Genomic DNA, 19,051 nt, shown 5'->3' on the forward strand with positions numbered 1-19,051 from the left:
TTTCAAGAGGGCAGCCCTGGTTTTTCTCCTATAGCAACCGCGTCGAGCGACCATTAGGGCTTAAATTCGAGCTGTAGACTCCTAAGGCTATGGGCTTCAAAAGCCCTAAGCCAATGCAGCCTACAACCGCCAGTGCCGAGTTGAACTAGTCGGAATGCTGCGGCAGAGAGAAGACATTTTGTCTGATTGGCTGTACGAATGTGTGCGCTCGGGCCTCCTCTATAAGTTCTTAGTTGAACATTCCACGAGTTCTTGCCTCCACAAGTTGCTGGAGGGCCTGCACTGCTAGGAGGTTCAGCTCCACAAGGGAAAAGATAAGAAAATTGACCTATTCTACACCACAAAAGTGACCTACTCTTGCCAAGCTCTAGATACCATGTTAAAATTCATGGTGGTCATGCTAGATCAACTATGTGGAGGAGAGAGACACAAAATACAAGAAAATATCTTGCTTATTAAGTTGCTCAAATACAACTAGGCTTCTTGCTCCATACAAAATGCCTTCTAGCTCCACCTTTAAATAGATGAGCTAGTGGACCTTAAGTCCCTTCACACACACACCCCCTTCTTCTCCCCTTTTACATAACCTTAGTCTCTTAATATATATATATATATATATATATATATATATATATATATATATATATATATATATATATATATATATATATATATATATATATATTGATATATAATTCTGTCAAGAGGGGGGGTGTGTGCACATATATGTGTGTGTCTAACTACATGTACATAAATATATGTTTGTGTGTGTATGTGTGTGCATGCATGTGTGTGTGCCTGTTAATACAAATATACATACATACAAACATTATATATGTATGTTTGTATTAACAGCACGTGCACACACACACACATAAACATATAACACACACACACACACACACACACACACACACACACACACATAAAGCATACATATATCTGTGTGTGTGTGCACATGTGCACACACACACACACATAACATATATAACACACACACACACACGCACACGCACACATATATGTATGCTTTATCACTCCAATCCAAATCCCTCCAAATACATGACTCGATATACAATGGTATCAATTATGTGCTTGATAAACATAGACCTCTTTCCTCTCCTTTTAGATAGGATCTTAGATAGGTTAATAGTAGTTATCTACTTTCTATATACAATTTATGAGCATGTGTGTGTGTGTTTGGAGCCCAAGATGGTGGTTAGATCTACAAGGTTTGAGAGAGAGAGAGAGAGAGAGAGAGAGAGAGAGAGAGAAAGAGAGAGAATTTGTATACTGGCATGAGGGATGTGTGTACCACTCTAGCTTATGAGTACTTATGCTTCTTCTCTTCTTCCATCTTATTGCTTGATTCAAGGCATATTGCTTGGATTTTATTAGATGTTCCTATCTTCAACTTCCATGAATCTAGAGAAGCACAACAACTGGATTGCAGGTAACAACCCCATTATACCTTTGTCAAGTGTAAGCATGAACAGTGTTTATATTTTCTCTTAGCATTCGTTGTGATTTGAACAATGATGGTGGATACTCCACATGTACACCAAATCATTAGAAACTTTGCAAAGTGAAAAAAGTGAAGTTATCTAAGCATAACTCCTTTGATTATGGAATGCCTATAAATAAGCACTCTTTCATAAACTATAAAGAGGATATCATTTTAAATTATTTGTAGCATATTGTACTTTCAAAGAAAATGGCAAGTGCCAAGGCTAAAAAACAAATCTTTTAAAGCAAATGGCAAGTGCCAAAACTAAGCATCAAAACTTTCACAACAAATGGCAAGTACTAAGGCTAAAGAATCACCATTGAGGCTTGTTTAATAAAAACCCAGACTTCTTCTAAATGAGTAACCTTGATTTTTCATACAAGAAGGAGAGATATGATGTAGAGGGTAAGTTCCTTGTGGAACAAACTCACTATGCAAGTGCCAACATTATGTATTGAACCCGACTCAGCAAGAAATGTGCAAGTTTTGATTAATCACAAGAACTAATGCTATTGAGTCACAAAGTTTATCTTATTTCTGGTTCACATACTAAGCTATGGTTTCAAGTAGGGAATTTTGAAAGAGTGAGCAATCTTTTTTTTAAGGGTGTGTTTTTCTTTGCAAATCACCTCTTGTATTGGTAGCTAGTTTGCATGACACACATTGCCATTATGGCCCAAGCTTTTTGCAATGAATTGTGATGAAGAAATGCGTACAATAGTGATGAAGAAATGCTTACAATAGTGATTTGGGGCCTCAAAGCCCCACTTTTAGCAAGGATTTTATGGAGTGAGGACATTGTGGGCGATTTTGTTTCACTATTGATGCAAGCTTTTGTGGGGGCTTGGAGAGGTTTTATTTATGGGTTATGGTGTTTTGGTAGGATTCATGATTGGATTTAGCAATTAGATTTCTTAGCTTAAAGGCTTTTGTGGGTAGTTGGAGAGGTGTTATTATGGGTGTTATTGGTGTTATGGTTGGATTTAGCACTTCGATCTATTAGCTTAGAGGCTAACCCCATAGACCTCAATATCACCTAGATGTAGAGGTCCCAAAGATATGCTTTTTGTATATGCTATGGTAGGATTCATGGTTGGATTTAGCTCTTCAATCCCTTAGCTTAGAGGCTAATCCCATAGACATCTATATTGGCTAGATCCCAAAGATATGCTTCTTGTACGTGTATGATGTAGTCCCCATAAGCATTTAACAAATGCACAAATGGCATACAGCACCAGTTGCAGCAGTCCCCCATTTTTTACATAAAAATTTCAAATTTCCAAATTGCTTGTTCTTTAGCACTTCAAAATTCAAATTTGCTTATCCTTTAACACTTCAAAATTCAAATTCTTGCTTATCCTCTAGCACTTTAAATTTCTAAATTTGCTTATCTTTTTACATGCAAGCACATGCTTTGTGGCATTTAACACTCAATACATTGACTGGAAGACTATTTGACCCCCCCCAACATCTCCTTCCCTACCTCCTGCAAAGGTGCACGTCTAACTACCTTGGAACAAGTGCCAGATATGGGGACCATTTCTAGGTTGCCACATACACTACAACCTTTTTCTATGGAGTCGACTCCTAAAGGAGTAAGAAACCTCCTTCACCATTCCCACTTGTGCTCATGATGCTCAATAGGGCAGTTCTCACAGCATTCTCACCGACCTTTGCTAGGTGCCTTTATGGTGCCCACCACCTCTTAACTCCTTGTCCTTGGGGCTTTTACAACATCTCATACGTTGGGCTTGCAAGGTCAGTTGAACTTGCAAGCTTGGAATCCAAATCATATAGTGGGGAAAATTTGAAGTCAAATCCACGGGTAAAATCACATACATAGGGCTTGCAAGATAGGGCTTGCAAGGTCGGCTAAACTTGCAAGCTTGTAATTCAAATCATTTAGTGGGAAAAATATTCACTAGCTTGGTTGACGGAGGGTTTGATCAATGGAGACATTTTACAGAGAAGGCGTGCCTTGGCCTGACCCTATTTTTTGGGTGGCCCTACCCTATTGAGGTGTAAGGTCATCAACATCTTTAAGGACCATGGACCACTTCCGCAAGTTCATCCATTATGTCTCTCTATGATGCCACTTTTATTAGAATTTGCAAGAGGCAAAATTGTAAAAAGTTTCATCATTTGAATCACCCTTACTATAAGAAAATTGTAGCTCACAAGCTATTCCTCACTATTTGCCCATTGTTGAGTGTAGCACCAATGTTTGATGCAGATCAACAACACGAAGCCGTGTAGTTCACCATTTAAAAGCGACATAGTCGTCAATATGAAGTGATACCACCTTAATGAATACTTTTACAATTTAGCGATGCTCTCTATGTGTTCTTCAATAATAATGACTGTCACTATAAGATGTGCAATACATCCAAAGGTAATAGAGCTATTCTTTTAATAAGAGATATTCTTCTAAAACTGTATGAAATTATTTATTAAGATGTATATATAATAATATATAGTATTTTAAAGTATTTTTATACAAATGATTATAAGCATTTAAGAATGTTTAGGGAATCAATTGTATATACATATTTTGAAATATCTTGGGAATACACAAATAAGGAGAGTGCTTTTTTTAAAACAATTTTGGTTAAGTTGTACATCACATAAGTATTGTGTCTCATGCTATCCTGCATAGTAATTCTCCACTATCCTCTACTTTCATTAGTAAGAAGTGCTTTTCTAAAAACGGGGGAATGGCACATTCCCCTATGATTATAGTTTTAAGGGCAGACTTGTGCCACCACCTTGTATACAATATTTATTATTCTTATTACTTTTTACTCACGCACATACTCACTTAATAAGTATAGAAGTAGTCAAACCAATTAACTTTTTCAACCACTTATATTGATTAACATTTTTTTAACAAGGATTATTTGAGAGGCATCTTCAATATTCAGTGGTTGGAGCATATACATCTCATTCCTAACAATTACTCTCACAATTCTAACAAGTGCACTTCTGACGACAAGAAGGATTATTGATTAACATTTTTTTAAAACAAGGATTATTTGAGAGGCTTCTTCAATATTCAGTGGTCGGAGAATCCATCTCATTCATAAACAATTGCTCTCACAATTCTAACAAGTGCACTTATGACATCATCCTCGTTTCTGTTGATGACAATTTTGTTATTGTATTCCTATGTCATTTCAATGTGCTAATATTTCTTCGCTGCAGTACTGAGAACGAATCATGGATCCTTAGTGTTGTGTCAATAATACAGAATTATTACAAAGCCTACATAAATTCCAAAAAATAATTGCTAAAAATCAGAGCTTCAACATTGACTAAGCTAAGCGTGTCGTGAGCTTGTCCCGAACATGTTAACGCAAAAGGACTCTCGAACCTATGTATCTCCCTAGGATTATACATTGTAAATGTATACAAGAAACTATGTGCAGAGTTGCCCAACAAGCATTCTAGTATGTATATGCATGCATGTACACACACTTACACATCTACACCTCTTAGTGGGTGGAACCTATATGTAGAGCCTTGGATATTTTGTTGGTATGGTTTGATCTTCCACGTGGCACAAGGCTTGGCCCGAGCCTCAGAGTTTGGGTCAAAAGCCAAAATTTATTAGTATTAATCCTGTTTTAAGGATGGCATCCTTTTCCACGTGAATGGATTTCCTGTCATTTGTCAACAGTATCAAGCCTGCCATGAGAAGCTGTTCATGGTGCCTTCCTACTACACACATGTTCATTCCTAGCCCTACACTTCGTCTTCTTCTCTCTCTCTCTCTCTCTCTCTCTCTCTCTCTCTCTCTCTCTCTCTCGATTGCTACCCTTTTGTAACCCTAATTTTTGTTTTCATTAATCTGCAGACATCCACTCATCACACCTACATGAGCATTTCCCTAACTTCTCCTCCCGTCCGCCATGCTACCCCTGAAACCTTATTTTCTCCATCTGCAGTCATGGTTTTCTCCTGCTGCCTCGATTTCCCTTTGCCTTCTCAACATGCTGCATGATCACCCTGATCAGAATTTCTGAAACCCTGCCCCTAATGTTCTGAAATCCTATAGGGCCTGCATCCATGGCTTTCCCCCTTGACCTGCTTTGATCTTGTCCACGATCAGTTAACTTTTACCTCTTGTGGCTTGGCCTGCCTACCCTTGGCCTTGTTTGAGCTGAAGCAGCTCCTCTCGCAATGGCCGATGATTCCAGACCGCCCGATTTCTGTCCTTGGGAACCCGGCGAAGCATGCAAGACCGGGAATGGTGCTTGCCTCCCTCCCCGCAAGAGGTTACTGGTTGGCTTAAAGCAGAGCGGGTGGCTTTCTTCTTCCTTCCCCTATGCCGCTGCTTGGCAGAGCTGCATCGGAGTTCCATGTGCGGGTTTCATGGAGGAGCTTAAGCTGGAGGTCGACCTTGAAGAGTCGAAGATAGACAGCAATGGAGGCAATTGCCCGGTCGAGTCCACCACTATCCAAGGTGAGAGCAATACAGTAGAAAGTTCTGATTCCCGTAAATGTAAGAGAGCATCCAAGCGGCAAAAATGCCTTTCTGTGTTAGCCGATTGCCACAGTTCTGCCAAGCAGTTGCAGCCAGCTGATCCCAAATCATGCCCTGGAGATAAACTCCGGAAGATATCCAGAGGCAGTAAGGCTTCCCTGTCCCCCATTATGGCATCAAAGGTCACCCATGAGGAGAAGGAAACCGTCTCTTCTCACAGAGAGGTGGCAGATGCTGCTAAAGCCACAGCAGCCATTGCTGCAAAGACTGCTGCAGAGGCAAAAGCTGTTGCCGCAGACAAGGCTGCTGCTGCTGTTAAAGCTGCGGCTGTCGCCAAGGCTGCCCTTGAAGCCATCGCCATAGCAGCTTGTGAGGAAGTATGGGAACCCCAATCGAAATCTACTTGGAGGCGTGCTCATGCCTCCAAGAAACAGAAGAGGAAAGCGAATGAGCTTAAGCAAAAAGTTCAACCCAAGACCAGGCTGTCCCCGGTCCCTCCCTCTGTAGGTGATGGTGGTCTTGTTTCTCCTGAAAAAGAGAAAAGCAAGGACGATGAGCTGAAGCACGTAGTACCAATCTCCACAGTTGCTTCCCCATTACCTCCCCCTGTTGATGATGAAGAAATGGCCCGCCGACTACATCGTGCTATGAACAGCTCACCAAGAATTTCCCGCAATCTAGCCCCTCTGGAGTGCTCAAAGAAGCATGGAAAATCTCCACCTTCATCTCAAAGCCGTTTGCAAGGTAAGAACCAGCGAGCACAGGGATGCGGTCCATCTTTGGGGGAGAGACGAGTAAAAAGGAAAAAAGTGAAGGTCTCAAGAACAAGTAGTGCAAGGGCAGATGTGAAATTAAAGTCTATGAGTGCGATCAATGAAACTCTCAATTTGCTTCAAGGGGCAGGACCTTCCCAACACCATGTTTTGGATGGGATGGTGTCATGTTGTGCTCTGTCTCACAACCCCGTGGATAATAAGCCTCTTAAAAAGGGTATCGCTGGAACTTTAAGTGCTAAGCATGGGATTACACTGCTGACCAAATGTATCAAAGAGGATCACAGTTTACCAAGTATTCTTGATGGTGATAGCAGCATCAAATGCAATCCAGCATTAAAGATTGAGAGTGTTTATTCTAACAAGCAAACCCACGAAGATTGGGCTGTAAAAGCAATGGGAGTGAATGAAGAAGCTAATGTAACTGAGAGTGCAATAACGGTAAAGGAGGTCAAGTTGACTGGTGCTAGAATTGCCAAGAAGAAGAAAAGGGGGACAAGCATGCTTGCTGCACATGCCAATAGGATACAAAGTTTGCCTCATAGAATGGACAACAATAATGTTGATAAGGTGTCTGTTATTAGGATTGAGCATCGGTTGGCTACATCTCGGAATGCTGCTGCAGAGCTCACAGGGTCACATCTTGAGACAGTGGGGTGTGATAAGCAAATAGACATAGATGAGAATGAAGTCAAGCTTAATGCTGTAAGCTTAGGGTCTGACACTGAACTGACCAAAGAAGGGATGAAAGAGAGCTCAGCAGTCAAAGAAGTACAAAAAAGCACATGCCACAATGTTTCAAGCAAGGTCATCCTCAAAAATTTCCCACTCTCCACACATGGAGAAAGGCAAACACGGCGGCATCAGAAGATTCTAAGGGGGCTGCCAAACGGACTGTCTACAGGGAATCAAACTTTTGGAGGAAGTATGAGTCTGTCTTCATACATGCCATCCCCAACTGTGTCATAAATCACTATCCCTGCAGGTGTGCAGGTATGATCCAACAGCTGAATCCAAAGATTTAGGACATGCTTTGAGACATAACAAAAGCTAAGCATTTTGTTCTTGAAAAATAAAATTTCTGTTACTTTAAGTCAGAGAGGAGCTCATCGTATCAGTATTATCTATCATAGTGATGCTATGTATTGATTGTCAAGGTGCCCAATATTTTTTATTAGGGGTTTGGAGCATGCAAAAGAAAGTGAGTGTACATTGTGTGTTGCATATGTGCTCTGACTTGAATTAAATGGTCAACAGCTAGTCAATGGGAGCAGGCCCACAATGCTTTGAGTTCCTTGGAGCAAACTAGGTGAGGTAAGTCATTCAAATTTAGGCAAGGGAGGCAAATTGTCGACCCATAGGTGGTTGAAACTGCATGACAGCTCTTGAAAGTGACTCTTGCTCTGGCTGCTGGCTAGCCTCTTGGACACTTACAAATGATTGAAATATGCATGCTTAGCGTGCCCAAACTGCTCGCATTGCTGTCTGCTGGAAGTTTGCATTGCGTACTGGTTTCCATGCTCTGGCAATTTGTGAGCACACTTAGAAATCTCTGGTTTTGTGAGATGTGTACTCCGCCAGTGGTAGACATCGCCTGCCATAGTGCAGCTTGATTTGATGTGCATGTGCCAGATTTGTAATGTGAAAATCACTATGAGAGGTGATGTTTGTAACATTTTCCACGGCTAATACCACAGCTCCGCAACATCCAAACAAGCTCACAAAAGTATAAGTCAATAATGAGATTGGATCTCATCAAACCAAATTGCTTGACGCACTGAATACCTGTTAATTTTTTTAGAGCTACTGCGAATCTTCCTTGGTATCTGTGGAAATGACGTTTGAAGCCTCCATTAGCAAGCAATCAATGCGGGATTGCCCTTGTCTCATGGGGAGACTTTGCTACCTTGTAAGTTACATGGAACTTGGGGTGCACCAATAATGGCTGGAAAGGGTGTTTCTGGAATGGACCCTTCTCTGGTGCCATTTCAACCAAAATTCCCCTATTAGTTGAAGGTGCGGCTTTTGGATCTTTAGGCCAACTGAACCATATTTTGGGAAGTTGGCATCCTTTTCAGTTTTTTTATAAATGTACTAAAGCATTGGAGCAATACCAAAAAAGACCATCTGATTCAATGGCTGGTGATAGGTGCCATATACGTCATTGTTGACTTGATCTATGGAGGAGGATAAACTGCGTTGAAGACTCAAAGGGAGTTCGCTTGTTGGTAGATTCCTGATGATGGTTATGGCAAGTAGTTCTGCAAAAAACCAATGGGCTTGTAGCCCCAGCAGCATGTGTTTGTGTCTCTTGACTGGGAGGTGAAGGGTGCAAACCCTGCTGAAGGCACCCTGTTGGTGAGAGGCTAGGAGTGACCACGGCAGATATGCCTACGGGTGGTGGAATGGTTCATTATTAGTAGGATCCTGTTCAATCAGAAAACAAGCACAATCCCATAAAAATAGCATAGACACTAGCCAATGCAATCCATATGAGCAGCTCCAACAAGTACTTTGAATGTGGATAACACTTGTTACTTGTAGCAAATTCCCAAAGGTAAATCTGGAATTGCTGGGCTGCAAACAGTAGATGTTCAGCCCATCTAGATCTCTTTTAAGGTACAAAACAGGTCGCCATCAGTGTAGGTATGCCTTCAGCATAAACACAGGTAACATGTAGAAAACATGTGCATAAGGTGCAGGTATGGCAGCATGAGCAGCAGCATCAATAACAGGTTGGCCAGATGACGTTAGCAGTAAACAGCAGGTACAAGGCTGTATGGCGGGCAGGTACATTCAGTAGTACGGAGTCTGGACAGGTACAGTGCAGGTACATGGTAGGGTAAGTATGGACAGCAAGTACAATGCTGTATGGAGCTGGTGGGCAAGCACACATACACACATATATGTATGGCAAGGTGTGCACCTTGAAGATGCTGGTGATCTTGCAAAAACAACCCCTTTTTAATGTTAGGAAGAAGTAAACCCATGCATTAAAACCCAATCTACATGTGTGGGAAGAGAAAAAGGCCATCAACCATCTATGAGGCCATCCATATTTTTAGCCATGTCCCTACTCTTGGGCTCCCACAAAAGAGTGTCCAACCTAAATGTGTGACGCCCATAAAAAATGGGGTGTGTGCCCAATCCATAAAATGTCCACCTTATTTAAATGAGTAAGAAACCTATAAATACGAGGTTCCCAAATGATAACCTGTCCGGTCTTTATTCAAATGTGACCACTTATCTATTAAAAGGGTGTGAAATAAATACATATAATGTCCTTCATTTGATCCTTGTTTACACACCTGCCCTTCCTCCAATTTCTCCAGAAGTTTCAGGCCAAATCTAGGGCCATATTTTCCAATGGCAGTCACTCCACATGAGGCCAAGGGTGCCTGTTGTCTTGTATTGGATAATCCCCCATTCCCAAAGCTTGTACCTTAATAGTGTAAAATCTTGAGGGTGCCCAAACTAGTGACATTTGGCAAGAGTACTCCCTTGATAATCAAAGTAGGAGTAGCCATAGTGCTGTCCTGAGAGCGTGCAATATGTATTCCCATTTCCCATGTCTGGTCAAAAGAAAGAGAGGATGAGGTGACTGTCAAAGTCACGCAGTAGCAGCACACACACTACTCTAGGGCACTGAGCAACGTCGGTGGCTGGGCTCCCATCTCCTAGCCGTTGCTCCCCCCCCCCCCCCCCCCCCCCCCCAAAAAAAAAAAGAAGAAGAAAAAGACACAACCGGAGGAGATATCTATGACAAAGTGCCACCACACCCTATATATGGGTCTTCGACTTCCCATGCTCTTGCATATGGGATAATCCACCACAACTTCTAGTCATGCGATAGCGTGAGAGTAGCTACGAGAATTGCCACCTCCAACACCCTACCTTGATCAATCAGAGGTTAGGACCGCCCAAGACCACATAGGTTGAGCTTTGATACCATGTCAAAGTCACGCAGCAGCAGCACGCACACCACCCTAGGGCACTGAGCAACGTCGGTGGTTGGGCTCCCATCTCCTAGCTGTTGCTCCCTCCCCCCTCAAGAAAAAACCCGGCCGGAGGAGATATCTATGATAAGGTGCCACCACACCCTATATATGGCTCTTCGACTTCCCATGCTCTTGCATATGGGATAATCCACCACAACTTCTAGTCATGCGATAACCCAAGAGTAGCTACGAGAATTGCCACCTCCAACAGTGACCAGTTTGGGTTTATAATTTTTATTGTACCTATCACTTACTTCAGGCTTGGTTATGTGCTTGTGACCAGCCTTTGCTGCTTCAGTCCGTTGTGCCATGTGCTTGACCTGCCTATTGTGCTCTCTACTTGTGCATGGCTTGCTCGACCGTTTGTCCCCCACATGCACCATCTGATCAAATCCCATTTTGTGAGTGAGCTTCACCATTTACTTCTAGGATCTAACAAAGGTCCTTTTTCACTCAGTGTTGACAAGTACTGCCTTCTCTCCTTTTCTCTTGAAAGCAATGTTGGATGGGTTGCTTATCCCAAGGGACCAGAGGCCAGCAAAGAGAACAACACGCTAAAGAGGCAAAATGCTTCCCAAGTGGCAGCCAAGATCACATGTTTCGTGAGTGTCCTAAGCGCAAGAATAAGGACAATGAGAAGCAGCAAAAGATTAATGTGCATGCCATTCTTGATGTTGTGCAAGGTCATATAGGGAATGATGATAAAGAGGGTGGTTTGCAAAGCTTGGGGACAACTTAAGGATCAACACGCATTCTTTATGTTTGATGATTGACACACAGTTTCATCTATGTGGAGATGACAACCGCATTGAACATTGATGTAGGCGACACGAGGCCCCAAATTGAAGTGGAGGCTGCCTTTGTGGGAAAGCAAGTGCAAGTGACCCTATCATTGACAAGTTGCGTATTCATATACAAGGGTATCTTGGTTGCTCCATTGCATGGATGTGATGTATTGTTGGAAAAGTCATGGCATCACCGCATCGAGTCACGCAAGGAGTATAAGACAAACATGATTACTTTTATGCAGAGAGACCGCATGCATGTTATTGATGCCAACCAAGAGGGAAACTCCATCCCAGTTATATCTCATGTTCATATCAATAAAGCAATGAAAAAGAGTGGTTCTGTGCACTTGGTTTTTGTACCTGACATTGTTAAAAATGTGATGATATAAATGTAGACACATTAACGAGTAAGAGGTTGAAATTCTTGGACGCATCCAAGGATTGTTTTACATACGCTTTGCTAGGAGAACTACCTCTTGAAAAGACCGGATGACCACCGCATTGATTTGTTGGTGCCGGGTAGTCCCCCACCAAATAAACCCATATGTAGGGTAAGCGGAGCACAACAAGAAGAGGCTATAAAACAGGTGGCCGAATTGTTGAATTGAGGTTTGGTTCAGCTAAGCTCTTCACCATATTGTTTACTTGTCTTGCTAGTGCAAAAGAACTTCCGCATGTGTGTGGAGTATCGGGCTTTAAACAAGCTTACCATTAAGAACTGGTTTCCAATCCCATGCAGAGATGACATCCTTGATAAACTTGATGGGTCTGCATGTTTCAGTCACATTGAATCTGAAGAGTGGATATCACTAGGTGCATGTGGCACCACAGAATGTGCACAAAACAACATTCAGGACATCATTTGGTCTGTATGAGTTTTTGGTCATGCTGTTTGGGCTCACGAATGTCTTGGCCATATTTAATAGAATGATGGATCACATTTTCTGTGAGCATTGGAAATTCACATGTGTGTTCTTTGATGACATTTTTGTATTCTCCAAAAACGAGGAAGAACACCACCAACACTTGGCTATATTGTTTGAAGAGCTTCGTAAGCATAAGCTCTTCATCAATGTGAAGAAGAGTGAATTATTCCTCTTAGAGATTCACTATTTGGGGAGTCCGGACATTGTATCTAAGGATGGTGTCAGGATGGGTCCTGCAAAGGTAGAAGCCATTCAGAATTGGCATGAGTTATCTTCCGTACATCAAGTACGAAGCTTTTTGGGTTTATTTTTATTCTATAGGCTTTTTATCAGGCACTTTGCATGGATTGCTTCACCATTGTATGAGCTCACTAAGAAGAAGGCAGTCTTCAAATGGACCGTTGATGAGAAAGAGGCTTTCTTTCGCCTCAAGGATGCCATTATGAGTGAGCCAATATTAGTCATTCTAGACTTGGAGAAACCTTTTTGTGTTGAGTGTGATGCATTAGGAAGTTGCATTGGAGCTGTCCTAAATCAAGAGGGACATCATGTAGCTTTTGAAAGCCATCATTTGCATGATGCCGAGCTTTCTTTGGGCATCTATGAGGAGGAGTTGTTGGTTGTAATTCATGCCTTGACCATATGGAAATACTACCTTCTTGGAGCTGATTTTCAAAGCCCCTCATGAAGTACTTTCTGACGCAAATAAAGCTTTAGGAGAAGCATATGAGGATGTCAAACTTCTTGTCTATGCTTCATTTTCAGATTATGCACACTCCAAGAAAGAAGAATCTGGTAGCAAATAAAGCTTTCAGTGTCCAAGAAAGAAGAATGTGGTGGTAGATGCATTATCTAGAATACCATACATGGCTGTAGTGTCAATTGCCTCATATGGGGACTTATCTGCCATGTGTGAAATGTACCATATAATTTTGGGCGTATATGGACTGATTTAGTGCCTAGACATGTACATGCCTCTTATGTGATCAAAGAGGGGTACTTTATGAAGGATAACTGCCTATATGTTGCCTCAAACATGAGGCAAAAGGTTATAAATGAGTGCCATCATTCTCCATATGCAAGACAGAGAGGTATTGTATCTACTACGTGCATGATTGAGCACTATTTCTTTTGGCCAAGTATGCGCAATGGAGGCATATGTACGTGCATGTATCACATGCCAAAAGATAGGCAAAAGGCTCCAGGTTTGCTTCAGCCATCGCCTATTCCCTCGTAGTCATGGGAAAGTATTGCAATGGACTTTGTCATAGATTTTCCTTGTACTGAGCAAGGCAGTGATACTATTTGGACGATTGTTGACAAGTTTAGCAAGCAGGCACACTTCTTGCTGGTCAGAAAGACCATGAAGCCTAGGCATATGGTCAAGATATTTGTGGCACAAGTGTTCAAACACCATGGTATATCTAAGTCCATTGTGGGGGATAGAGATCCCAGGACTATGAGCCTCTTTTAGAGAGCTCTATTTGACAATATGGACACTAAGCTAGACTTTTCGTTGGTTTATCACTCCCAAACAGATGGGCAAAGTGAGGCTGTAAATTCAATTGTGTTGGATCTCCTCAGATGCTATGTTGCAGTTCAGAAAACAGCTTGGGGGCAGTATCTACCGTTGGCAGAGTTTGCATACAACAACACAGTGCATGCCTCCACGGGAAAGGCTTCGTTTGAGATTGTATATGGCAAAGTGATAGTGCGAACAACCATTGCTCGTTCATATGGTAAGCATAAGAGGGCTGTCGACAAACATAGAAGAGAGGTGGATATCAAAGAGAATGATTGGGTATTGCTAAAATTTGAGAAAGACTCCGTAAGAGGCCAGGAAAGGAGGGAGCATGCCCTAAGCTGTCTACCAGGTATTACAGACCTTTTAAGGTGATCAAGCTCATCAATGAGGTTGCTTTTCGGCTTGCGTTGCTTGATCACTGGAGGATTCACAATGCCTTTCATGTGAAATTGCGGAAGTATGTGGGGCTAGAGCCAAAAGAGCTTGTCACAGAAGAGCCGCCCTAGAGGTTGATGAGCTAGAGGAAGTTCTTTAACTTGAGTAGATTGTGTTTCACAAGGAGAGAAAGCTACCTGGTGGTAAGCTTTTGAGGTGATACCTTGTGAAGTTCAAGAACTACTTGCCTTTCGATGCGAAATGGGTTGATAAAGATTACTTTAGAGATTACCCATAGCTTTCTCAGGCATATTTGGAGGCTTTTCATTTGAGGACAACTGGGAGGGTGTCACCATTTGGCTGCCCAAGTGGCTCTCTCCTATTTCGTGCCAAAGTACAAGAGGCCAAGAAGCTTCATGTCCCTTGTACTGAGGCCAGGACTTGTGTCACCTACGGGAGGCTAGGTCTCGAGTCACCCGTAGTGTAGCTAAGAGGTGGAACACATTGTGATGTATCCCAGTTTTAGGTTTCCCAGTGAGCTAATTCCATGCTCGGAAAGACCTGCTAGTTCCAAGAACGGGAGATATATCCATCGTACAATGCATATGCATGCATCTTTGCTTGCTTGAAACTGATTTCGCGTGACTTGTTTTCGTGTGATTGCTTGTTATGATGTGTCCAATTCATGAGCAAGGAATGCCCGCTTGTGAACGGTGCGAATGCTTTGTATTTTGACATAGTATATGGCATGTGAACATGTGTGGTAAGAATCTTATTTAAACCTTTAATTATTGGGCAAAGGTTTTATAACCTTTGGGCGTTCAGACTTCATTGAAGTGTGGACTGCCCATTGGGTTGTGCAACCCAAAATTTGGGCACCTCCTTTGGTCCATTAAATCCACCTTGTGGCCACTATTAATGTGTGGGCACTTTGTAACAAAGGGGATTTTAGGATGCACATGTACATGGGGGATGGGCCCAGGTCATGTGGGCCTTGGACTATGGTACCCTTTTTATGACCCTTTATCACCTTTTGATACCGTTTGACATATTATGTCCCCTCTAAGGCTCATGCTTCTAAGGTTGATTCATGGCAATCTTTCCATGTTTGGGTGGTTACTCTCTATGATGAGTAGCACGTGCTTGTGTACTCCATGCTAATGAGTGCAACCCTAGATTCTCTTCATTGCATTGGTAAAAAAGCCATGATCTCTTCACTGCATTTGTATCAGAGCTCTTGGCTTTGATCTTGATATTTTGATTAGAGAGACTAAGACTTAATCATGTTCGGATTAAGTTTTACACAGTTTTTCAGATTTTGATTTTCTTCATTTTGAGAGGATTAGCAGTGAGATAAACGCTTAATTATTTTCGAGTTTATGCTAATCACAATTTAAAAAAACCCTAATCTAGACAGTGTCTTGATTATCTTCTTGATTAGTGTTTCTTTTCATAAAATCTATTCATAAACCTTAGTTTTCTTCTATATTTGTCTAGTTTCTGGGGAATCTAGGGCAGTTTGGAGGATATTGAAGGTTGCAATTTAAGTCTTGGTACAATTTTTCATTAAGAAAGTGTGCAGATTGAAGAGTACAGTTTTGTTGAAGATTTTATGCAGATTTATGTGCAGTTAACAGTCTTGTAGCAGATTTAAGCAGATCTATGTGAAGATTGCAATATTGTTGGATTTAATGCAGATTACTATGCAATTAGCAGTTGTGTTGGAGATTCGGACAAAGTTTACTGTGCAGAATAAAATTTCAAGAATCTTGGTGTAGATGTCAGAATATGCAGCGGAGATGAAGACAAAATTTGAAAACTCAAGAGCAAGTGCACTGCAGAAAAACATAGCAATAGAGAAGGGGAGAGAGAGGCATGTAACTCTACTACTTACACAAGAAATCCCGAAATGCTGAATACAAGATGTGTGGGGGCAAGGGGCCATTTTATATGGCCCCTATGATCCAGTCGGCCACCAGTAGTAGCAAGGACAGTCGGCAGCCACAAGAGGACACCCGACCTGCTGAACTCCCAGTTGGCCACCTACAGAGAGAAGCGGGGAGCAGCAGGAGCAGTCGGCCATCACCTGGATCAATCCAAGAACCACAGGACAACTTCCCACACCTGGTAAAAATAGGGTAAAAATATGGAGAGTGGGGAAAAATGAGAAAACACCTAAATCGGGCGGGCACACCCACAACAGAGGCCCTGGTGTAAACATACAGACAGGAGATGACTGCTAACACCCCCTCTCAGCTCCTGGATGTGGAACCAACCCCAGGGAGCTGGAGTGCCGCCGGAGCATAGCTTGAGATAGAGACTTCGTGAAGAGGTCCACCGCATTGTCCTCCGTCGAACAGAACTCTAGCAAGATGTCATCAGTAACAATCTTTTCACGAACAAAATGCCTCTGGATGACCATGGGTTCCTCCAGTGGAAACCCAATCCTGCCAAGTAACCTCTGCAACCTTACCACCTCATAAGCAGCACCACAAGCAACCCGGTACTCTACCTCTGTCGACGACAAGGCAATAAATGGCTGCCTCTTACTGCTCCATAAAATTGCTCCTGAGCCAAGGGAAAAACTGTAGCCTTATGTCAAGGTCCTCGTGTCTGGCTCTCCTCCCCAATCTGAGTCACTCCATCCTTGGAGTCCGACTCCATCCATCAATCCCCCTCCTGTGTAAAAGAGTCCAAGATCCTTCGCATGCTGCAGAAACCACAAGATACGCAATCCTGTCTCCCAAAGAGTCCTTTGCAAACATGAGGTCAACAGCCTCATCAGGAAGCTCCCGTCCAATCTGGTATGCATCAACCAAATCAATGAACCATTCTGCTTCCGAGTCAAGGAGGCATCATACTGCTCATCACAAGGATCAACACCTATTACGGTGGATGCCAAGTCCTGGAAACCCGCTGAAGACCACTCAAGGCCTTTGGAAACTTGTAACCAACCCCCTCTGAATCCGGAACCACAAAGCCTAGAGAATGTGCAACATCCACCTCCACTTGCAAGTAATCAATTGCCACCTGCCTGGCCTTCCAATAGGTCCCCGTGGAAGGAACTTCCTCATCTATAGGAGTTTCTTTGTCCCGAATGCTACGAGACATCAGAGCATAGGTTACCTCTAAAGTTTTCTCTGACTGACGAACACAAGAACTACCAACGTCTGTACTGGAAAGTTCCTGCCAACTGCTGCCATCATCTGGCCAGCCATCCACCATCTGGTCCGGGAAAGCCTGCACCTGCAGCGTATCCACACTTAAGTGGCCATTACCAGATTGCCGCTCATCACAAAACTGAGGACCTGGGAGAGAGAGTGCTGAAAGTTTGTAAACTCCATTCTCCACTCCGCCTTCCCAAACTACTTGGCCTGTTGCTTTGTCCTGGAGAGCAACAAAATGCTCATCAAACTCCACCCGTACGCCAGTCTTGCAAACCTGATGCACTTACAACAGATGGAAACCAAGTGATGGAACATACAACACCTGGGAGGAATGCTCCCCCCCTCTGCCATCGGGAACCATCTCCAACCTACCCTCAATGTGAACTGAGATAGTGGATGTATCCCCAGTAAGAATGTGACCAGAATACCTGCAGAGATCCTGTAAAGCCGAATGGGAAGGAGTCACGTGCCTGGAAGCACCACTGTCTAGAATCCACTCCCGAGTATCCGTAGCGGAGAGTCCTCCAACCTTCTCCTTGTCCGAAGAAAATGAAACATCGATGTCCATCGCCTCTAGGTGCACAAAAGCTGGAGTCTTCACGGTTGTTGCTGAGGATTCTACACCCTTCTCGGTGCTCCGCTTGGGACACTGCCTCCAATAGTGGCCTTTCTCGCCACAGTCATTACAGGTCCTCTCTGCCTTGAGTTTCTCGCGGTTTGAGTCGGACATCTTCTCAGAAGACTTCTCCGATGAAGCCTTCCCTTTGCCCTTGTTGTTATTATGGCCTTTCGACCGTTGGCTAGTTAAGGCCTCCGAACCTCCGCCCTGTGGAGGGTTCGAGAATCTTTCCTCCTGGTCCAAGACCATGGGCACAAGCTCCTCCCTTGTGATGGTGCTGAGCCTGCTACTACTGGTAATCAAAGAAGAGTAAAATGCTGAGTACTGAGAGGGCAAATGCAACAGCAACGTGATGGCCATATCCTCCGATGATATCTCTTTCCCAGCCTGGAGAACTTTCTGCTAAAGAGCTTGCAGCTTGTTGATGTGCTTCCGCATCGTCAACGACTTTGGAGGATTCATCACCCGCATTTGTACTTCCAAAGAGATCTTCTTCATGGGCGATACCCTGTTATAGAGAGAAGCCAAATGCTACCATATACCTTTGGCCAGTGTCTTATGCTTGATATGATTGATTACCTGCGGTGTGCAGTTGAGGAAAATGAAAGAAAGGACCCTGTCATTGACACGATCCCACAACTGTGCCTATGCCTCGCGTTCCTTCCGAATCGAGGGTAACTCCCCTTCCTCTAATTCCGGCCGCGGAACCCCAACAACAATGAAATCAGCAAGGTCCTAAGACTCCAAAACAGATTCCATCATTACCTTCCATATGCCGTAGTTGTTCCCGTCCAATTGACGGTCCACTGGGAATGTGGGGAGTGTCGGGATCTTCACATGCCTCTCAGCCATCTCAAGTAAATCTGCCATTGCGGGGGTGTAACTGAAAA

The 19,051-nt window shown here is 43.0% G+C and overlaps 1 protein-coding gene across 2 annotated transcripts in view; it reads left to right on the plus strand.

Annotated features, from left to right (window-relative positions):
- The first annotated feature begins 5,043 nt into the window (after positions 1 to 5,043).
- LOC147605148 (uncharacterized) overlaps positions 5,044 to 19,051 on the plus strand; it is a 31,578-nt gene continuing 17,570 nt past the window's right edge. The window contains exon 1 of one of the 2 annotated variants that reach the window (XM_086794412.1): positions 5,044 to 7,748. In XM_086794412.1, coding sequence (XP_086650538.1) covers positions 5,687 to 7,732 — 2,046 coding nt within the window. In that variant the 5' untranslated portion in view covers positions 5,044 to 5,686 and the 3' untranslated portion in view covers positions 7,733 to 7,748. Of the gene's footprint in view, positions 7,757 to 19,051 lie in introns of both variants that reach the window. The other variant, XM_086794411.1, reaches the window with a different exon arrangement.

Source organism: Cibotium barometz, chromosome 60 (assembly GCF_041138505.1).
Source record: "Cibotium barometz isolate CiBa-2024 chromosome 60, ASM4113850v1, whole genome shotgun sequence".
Classification (NCBI taxonomy): Eukaryota; Viridiplantae; Streptophyta; class Polypodiopsida; order Cyatheales; family Cibotiaceae; genus Cibotium; species Cibotium barometz.